Consider the following 8,000-nt stretch of genomic DNA (forward strand, 5'->3'; position numbering starts at 1 on the left):
CTTTGTTCCAAAGTAGAAATAACATAGTAAAATTTAGTATCGTCATCTTTGATACCAGATAATGTGAAATTTCCTTCCAGCTGTGAGAACCAAACTGTAGGTTCTTCGGCCCAAAATGGAGGTGGTTTTACGCCGATACGAAAAACGTCAGTTTCTGTAGGTTCGACATTTTTTTTTTCCATTTTGTATAAAGTTTAAATGCTTACTTTTTAGTCCGTTCCTATTTTTCAATACGGGGTCACCAGTGTAGTGGCAATTAAGTCTTGTTATTATTTATCGATTAAATAAAAATCTTATATAAATCCACTATCTTTTATTCTTCAGTAAGTTAAGAATTACAGAATGACAATTAAATTAAATAATTCTAGTGACATGTCAAATTTCTTCTTCTATATAAAATAATTATATAAATCAACATGAAGGTTTTAATTTAAAGACTGTATATAAAAATAAGGTTTGTGTGTACGCCACAATACATTAAAAAAATATATATACATAAGTTTGTAAATGCCTGTTTCACCAGCTGTATCCACAGCTATTTGACGGATGACGATATCCCACAGATAAAAGTTTTTAATTTATTATTATTTTGTACTATCAAATTTCATAAAACTTATATGTATTTTGAGTCGGAAATAGAAATAAGCTTTAATTGTCTATACTATCTCTAATAAAATATTCTACACAGGGCTCCAACTGCTGCTAGTCAGGCTCTTCCCGTGGGTATGTAAGAGGTGAATAAGGGATAACACATTTTACTACCACCTTGGAACTTAAAAAGCCGTCTGATGGCGGGATAACCATCCAACTGCTGGCTTTGAAATACACAGGCTGAAGACGGGCAGCAGCGTCTTTGGTGCGACAAAGCTAGCCCTGCGGCCATTAACCGGCCTGCCCAGCGTGGTGACTATGGGCAAAACACATGAGTTCACGCCGTTTGTGGCGCAAACGTGTGGAGGCCTATGTCCAGCAGTGGATTGCGATAGGCTGAAGTGAACACAGGGCTCCAATTAAAGTTTGGTATTTAGATTATCTCGTGCGTTCGTGCTATTTATATTTTTTATAATTTTTATTTCTGTTAATAAATGTAGGAATTTTTTAATTATTTAATGTCTGTAATTGTCTACTTCTTTATCTATTATCTTTGAAAGTTTTCTATTGGCTACATGGATAGTTCCTTGATAGTTGATTGGCTGTCTTCAAAATATATATATACCTATATAAAGTAAGCTGTCTATTTTCTTTAGCAGTTCACAGTAAACGTGTTTTTGTGAATTTATTTTGTTTCTACATTTTCACAATTAGCTTATTTATAACTACAAACCTTTTTTGGTCGCCTACTTTTGCATTATAATACAAATTATAATTTATCAATTATCCCGTAGAGGTTGTTAAAATGGTCGTTGTATCCTCAACATTCTCTGTACCGGCTGAAGGTGTGTTATTCCAAGCACCCTCAACGAAATTACTTGTGAACGATCAAGAGTTAGGCACAGCAACGCTATGTATAACAGAAAAGTACGCATCTATATCAGAAATTTTTTATCAATATAAATAAGTGTGAATGTTTAAAATTGTAATTATTTTAGCAACGTGTTATGGGGTGGTGGAGTGACGACTTCGGGTGCTCCAACACCTACTATAGCTCTTCTTTACCCCACGATTTCTCTCCACGCCATTCAAAAGGACCCCTCGCCTGCTTTGTACATGGTTCTTAACTACGAACTAAGGTCAGTAAAGAAACTCATTGTTTGTTATATTTTGTTGTTTTGTTTTTCTTTTATGATAAATGTTAGTTAGTCAATAATAATAACTGGAACAATATTCTTTGTATAAGTGTTATTTTATGGTAATTAGCTTAAAATAATTGTGTCTTCATTGAAATGAACTGTGTTTTGTCATAATCTATGAGAAAGTTTAAATCATTCATTTAATTTCTTTGTTACATGCCATATAGCTGTGTTAATAATTTATCTTTATCTTACAAACTTAGGAGCGTGACCGTGTTTTCTGCTTCAGATATTGAGCTCCATTACTGCCTGGATTTTGGTTGTTATTTAACATTAATTCAATCTAAAGTCTGTTTATTAAATCTATCTATTTTATACAGTTGTTACTGTGTTTTAGCTGTGTATATCATCATCATCATCATTACCATGCATTAGCACCCAATTACTGGAAAGTAATAATAACCAATAAAAAACATGTTAAAAATACCATTTTTGTATATAAATATCAGCCACATTAATGTACAGTAAATATAATATAAATAAGTATTGTACAGTATATTGCTACTTTAACGATAAGACCGCCTTTGTACACTGTTTTTTTATTTGTATTATGTGATTGTGTTGATTGTTGTTGTGTACAATAAAGAGTATCTATCTATCTATTTAAAATGCCTAAGTTTAAATAAATATGTTTATCATATACACAGCAGTGCTGTGTGGCTACGGCACTAAAGAATTTAGCCACCCCCTCTCTTCCCATGGGTGTCGTAAGGGGCGACTAAGGGATAACAAGGTTCCACAACTACCTTGGAACTTAAGAAGCCGACCGATGGCGGGATAACCATCCAACTGCTGGCTTTGAAATACACAGGCCGAAGACGGGCAGCAGCGTCTTCGGTGCGACAAAGCCAGTACTGCGGTCACCAATCCGCCTGCCCAGCGTGCTGACTATGGGCAAAACACATGAGTCCAGCAGTGGACTGTATAGGCTGTAATGATGATGATGAATTAAACGTAGTGATAATTAAATCAACCAGAAATTCGAAATGTATATTCTGCTAAGAAGAATTGGCAAGAATCTGAGGTTATTAAAAAAATAAAACTGTTTTATTATAAATTAGTAAAATCCTGCATGAGATCACCACAGACAGCACCACAAGTCCACACATGTTTAATATTAATATAATTTTGCACTGAAAAATTTACTTTAGGTATTATATTCTTTTTGGTTGCGGGTTCGATCCCCGCACATGATAAACATTTGTATTGGCCATACAGGTGTTTGCCGTGGTCTGGGTGTTTGTGCAGTCCTTGTGGGTCTCCCCACCGTGCCTCGGAGAGCACGTTAAGCCGTCGGTCCCGGTTGTTATCATGTAGACCTGATAGCGATCATTACTTATAGTAGGGAATATATCCGCTAACCCGCATTGGAGCTGCGTGGTGGATTAAGCTCTGATCCTTCTCCTACATGGGGAAAGAGGCCTATGCCCAGCTGTGGGATATTACAGGCTGAGGCTGATTATATTCTTTTTAATAAAAAGAAATGCATGAAATTAATTCTCTGGCAATTTTTGGCAATTGGACAATTGGACGTCAAAGATAAAAAGATTTATATTCACATTTCCTAAATGTTTTTAGATTACCAGAACTAAACCAAGGCAGTGGAGACGCACAACAAGATGACGATGATGATTTTGATGCTGATGATCAACCCATCACACAGTTGCGGTAAGTATTTTACCATTTGCCTCTAATTATTGTAATCCTGTAATGGTAGAAACTGGTAGAAAGTTCCTTGCGTTATAGCTTCTAACCAAATAGGGAGCGTGCCCATGATTCATCACATAGTATTTTTTTATTGTGTAGTGGGATGCACGGGTAAATCACATAGTATGTCATATATACATAACTTTTTATGTAACTAGGTTGAGAAATAAGTGTAAGGTTCACCTGATGGTAATCGATTACGGTAGCCTATATACGTTTGCAACACCAGAAGCATCGCAAACGCGTTGCCGACCTTATTCCCAATTCCCCTCAGGAGTTCTTGTCACCTTACTCACCAACAGGAACACAATACTGCTTGAAAACAGTATTATTTAGCTGTGAATTTCTGTAAGGTCGAGGTACTACCCCCGAAATTTCCAGTAGTATTGCAGTAATGCCACCAACTATGAAGGTTTTCTTTTATTTATCATCTTGGAGTAGAATAAAACATTACATTTACTTATATTACAATAATCGCTCCGGTGTAGTGGTGGAAGTAGTCGGCCAAAGCTTCGATGGTTAGCAGGTTCAATTCCCGCTCGGGATGGAAATTTGTATATGTACAAATATTGTCACGGTTTCCCCTGTCCGCTAATGAAGAAAAATAAAAAGGTTCTATGCAAACAACTCAATTTAGTTAAATATATATACATATATATATATATATATATATATATATATATATATATATATATTTATATATATATATATATATTTAACCCGGTAGTAATGACACTTAATAACCGGCGGGGTCGAGTACTTATTTCACACAAGTTTCTAAGCCAAGGCAGTTAAGGTACTCTCCTGCGCCACGCTGTGTAGATAGTGTTCCCGGAAGTCACTTAAGCAAATACACAGGCACTGCAGTTTTATATTGACCGAAAGAAAGGAACTGCTTGGAGCGCTCAAATTGCATCGCCCGAGTATACAAATGCCGCTTGATGAATTTTTGTTGCAATTTATTTTTGCTGAATGTATATAACATCAAAAAGGGGTCAAAAAAATACTGTAGCTTGCTTTTAAAGTTTAAGTAGTTTGTATTAAAATTAATAAATTATAAATAGGTTTGTACCTCCAAATGAGTCGGACCTGAGCCCCATGTATGCAGCCATGAGCCAGGGCCAGTCTCTGCACCCCGACCCAGCAGACGAGGTGGACGATGAGGCTTATATGGACGGAGAGGAGTTTGAGGATGGTAATGTTTTAATTGATAATAAGATTAATATTGTGTACGTGTGGAAATTATGTTTATTTATTTGGATACAAGTATTCTTGATCAGCACTATGAACAGCATTTTTTGCTTTTAGAACTGTCTCCATATGTATGTCATGAAGTTAGAAACAAATTTGTCTGATTTTTCTTTTTTATTTTCTATTGTAGGTTGATTGAAATTGGAAATAATCAAAACTTTTTTGGTGAAACTCTCTCTAGAGTTTCTAGTTGCATATATAAAGTGGATTAAAATAGCACTGCTCTGCCCGGTAGGTGACGAAGAGTTTGAGGACGCGGAAGAGAGCTCCACGGTGGCAGATAGCGCAGCGGAGCGTCTGAGAGCCATGAGACTGCAGGCCGAGGCTAACGGCAAGCGGACCGATGGTACGAGTGGTGCCACGGCTTAGTGGTCTAGTTTCCTACCACCAAGCCATCTATTGATCTAGCCGACTAGCTACCTACTACTTAGCCGTCTACCAACCTAGCCATCTACTTAGTGACCTGTCACCTAGCTACCTACTATGTAGCCATTTTGTGGCATACCATCTTGCCACTTAGTGACATATCTACCTATCCAAATGCCAACCATCTCTCACCCACTACCTACCTGCTTGCACACAAATGGCTTTGGAACTTTAGTGTAATGTTAGAGCTGAGCTAACAACATCTGCTTATGTACTGACTTGCACCCAGACGGTTCTGTAGATTTAGTGTAATGGTTGATGGCCATCTAACCTAATCCCACCTACCTTCATACATAACATAACTCATTATAACATTCTCGGCACAGAAACTTTCTCAGAACTGCTTTACATTAAAAGTTAAAAACTTTAGTGTGATAGTAGCGAACAACCATCTACTCTCATGCTTTCTACTTTCGAACACATGGTAATAATTAAAACGTATAAACTCAATTGAGACCTGTGTATGTTAAAATAGAAATTGTTTAACTTTTTGCAAGTTGGTAATTTAACAAATTTTGATCCTATACTTGTCACTTTCATTTTTGTCTAATAGTAACAATAAATTCAATATCCAAATAACATCCATCTTAATTTGAATTTATACACCAAAAATCATCCATATATAAACTTTTCATGTTATATAATGTATGTATGTATGTCTTTTAGTTAAAAGATTCAATAATAAAGAATGCTGTTGAATTTATTATTGTTACCCCCTTAATAAATAAGTTTGTTTAAAATGATGTTTTTTTTTATTTTAGCGAACACAATATTTATATTTCAGATAGTGAAGATGCAGACGATGACCATGAGTGATTTATTTAATTGTTCATTTGTTAATTTATTTACTTGCTAAGTGACGAAACATCCCGATGGGGTCCAGATGTAATATCTTAGTTATAATAATTTGCTATTAATGTGTATCGGATGAAAGGATCGCTATAAATGTGAATTTATGTTAGCATTTGTAACTTAAGAAATTTGCTAATGAAAAAATTCTATGTATGTCATTGCAATTTCAATTTATTCACCTTATATGTCATAATATTTGTATAGTAATTATTATTGTATGTTTGTATGAATATATCATATGATATATATATGAATATATTATAGTATATCTGTCCGTTACATATAGAGTATGTATGTTTACTATGACTTAGTGAATAGATGGCTTATTTTTTAAGCTTGGTTATTGAAATCTCTATCACTGCCACATTGAACATCAAATTAGATTGATTTTGTAGATTTTTTTTTTTTCATTATTTAATGAATTTAATTTTTGAAAGCAGTAAATTTAGAACACGTTCAATTAATAGGTATATTTAATATTTGTAAACGCACACTGTTCGAGAATTTATACAACTATAGTATTAACTAAAATGTTAATCTCGTCAATAGAAAATTCTACAAAATTACAACATCAGAAACAATAACAATTGAAAAATATTAAATGATAATACACATAATAAAAATGACACGAAATATAACTTTTTGATACTTTTCGTAATTATCAAAACTTTTTATAAAAATAAAACTATTTCGAATGATCGATGTACTTTTTTAAATCATAGCTAATGTGGCAATTTTGTTAGAATATTATTTCTTAAGCAGCTTTAAAACAGATGTCTCAATACGCTAAAAAATTCAGAAATCTCGCCAAAATATTTGTGATTAAACAAGATATATAATTTTTTAAATATCTATTGTATATCAAAAATATCTCTAACTTAAGTCTCAAGCCAAATTCAGTAAATGTATTCTCGATGTAGTCGTAACAAAACGTATTATTTTTTTGTAAAATGTTATCGTAGTAGAGTTTTATAAAAGCGCTTGAAATTTAATTTTATTTTCCTCTGCGACCGCTCAAAATATTTGTACCCACTATTTGTATTCGGCAAGTTGCTGGATATCGAAAGTCGAATATTAAAGTATGAATAAAAGAACATTGCGTTTTATTTTTAATTTTTATGTAAACTAATAAACGTGTACGCGTTTTAATATTATTATATTTTTATAACTTGTTGAAGGTATAGTGATAAAATTTGACATTTTATTCATAATTATTTTCAATATTATTATTTTTAATATTATAAAGCTGAAGAGTTTGTTTGTTTGAACGCGCTAATCTTAGAAACTACTGGTCCGATTTGAAAAATTCCTTTTGTGTTAGATAGCCCATTTATCGAGGAAGGTTATAGGCTATATATCATCACGCTAAAACCAAAAGGAGCGGAGCACCAATGAAGAATGTTTCAAAATTGGGGGTTCATTTTTCCTTTTGAGAGCTTCCGCTGCGTGCGCTGTGAAAACAGTTGGTTTCGCAAAAATCATGTATGACAGAATTGATCCTCTTTAAAAGTTCTAAAAAAAAGTCCGCGACAGCATATATCTATCTTTTAAGGTTTGCTCACTATAACCTTTTTTATGCTGACCAAGTTCTAAAATTGTTCTAAAATAATGCATTATTTGCGAAGATCTTTTTATAAACATGATATTAATCCCTATCTTAATAAATACGTCATTCATCACAAGTATTTAATTTAAAACAAAATAGCCTTTTACATAATTCGATTTCAATGAATAATCACAGTTTTAAAATAACATTGCAGCAAAATAATGATCAAGTATTGCGCGCGCCTCTGTTCCACGCGGACGAAGTCGCGCGCAGAAGCTATACCTAATAAAAAAATTAGACACTTGTGTTTGGAATTACTTAAATAATACATGTTTTTACTGGCTCTAGTATACGAACAAATTTCTTTGGGCACGCGTGGTGCCTGTATTTCCTGGTCATTAGATGGTAAATTCAAACTTGACATTCTA

The 8,000-nt window shown here is 33.8% G+C and overlaps 1 protein-coding gene across 1 annotated transcript; it reads left to right on the forward strand.

Moving 5' to 3' along the window:
* The first annotated feature begins 1,396 nt into the window (after window positions 1–1,396).
* LOC123667525 (methylosome subunit pICln) lies at window positions 1,397–6,184 on the forward strand. Its single transcript, XM_045601412.1, has 6 exons — window positions 1,397–1,518; window positions 1,590–1,730; window positions 3,369–3,458; window positions 4,562–4,692; window positions 4,984–5,094; window positions 5,959–6,184. The coding sequence occupies exons 1-6, from the start codon at window positions 1,397–1,399 to the stop codon at window positions 5,988–5,990; spliced, it is 627 nt and encodes a 208-aa protein (XP_045457368.1). The 3' UTR covers window positions 5,991–6,184.
* The last annotated feature ends 1,816 nt before the right edge of the window (window positions 6,185–8,000 follow it).

Source organism: Melitaea cinxia, chromosome 28, assembly GCF_905220565.1.
Source record: "Melitaea cinxia chromosome 28, ilMelCinx1.1, whole genome shotgun sequence".
NCBI classification, from domain to species: Eukaryota; Metazoa; Arthropoda; class Insecta; order Lepidoptera; family Nymphalidae; genus Melitaea; species Melitaea cinxia.

Bases quoted from the DNA above. Each gene is read 5' to 3' on its own strand.
- LOC123667525 (XM_045601412.1), top strand. From the start codon at position 1,397: ATGGTCGTTGTATCCTCAACATTCTCTGTACCGGCTGAAGGTGTGTTA. The intron at 1,519-1,589 runs GTACGCATCTAT...TAATTATTTTAG, and splicing joins ACGCTATGTATAACAGAAAA to CAACGTGTTATGGGGTGGTG. The intron at 5,095-5,958 runs GTACGAGTGGTG...TTTATATTTCAG, and splicing joins TAACGGCAAGCGGACCGATG to ATAGTGAAGATGCAGACGAT.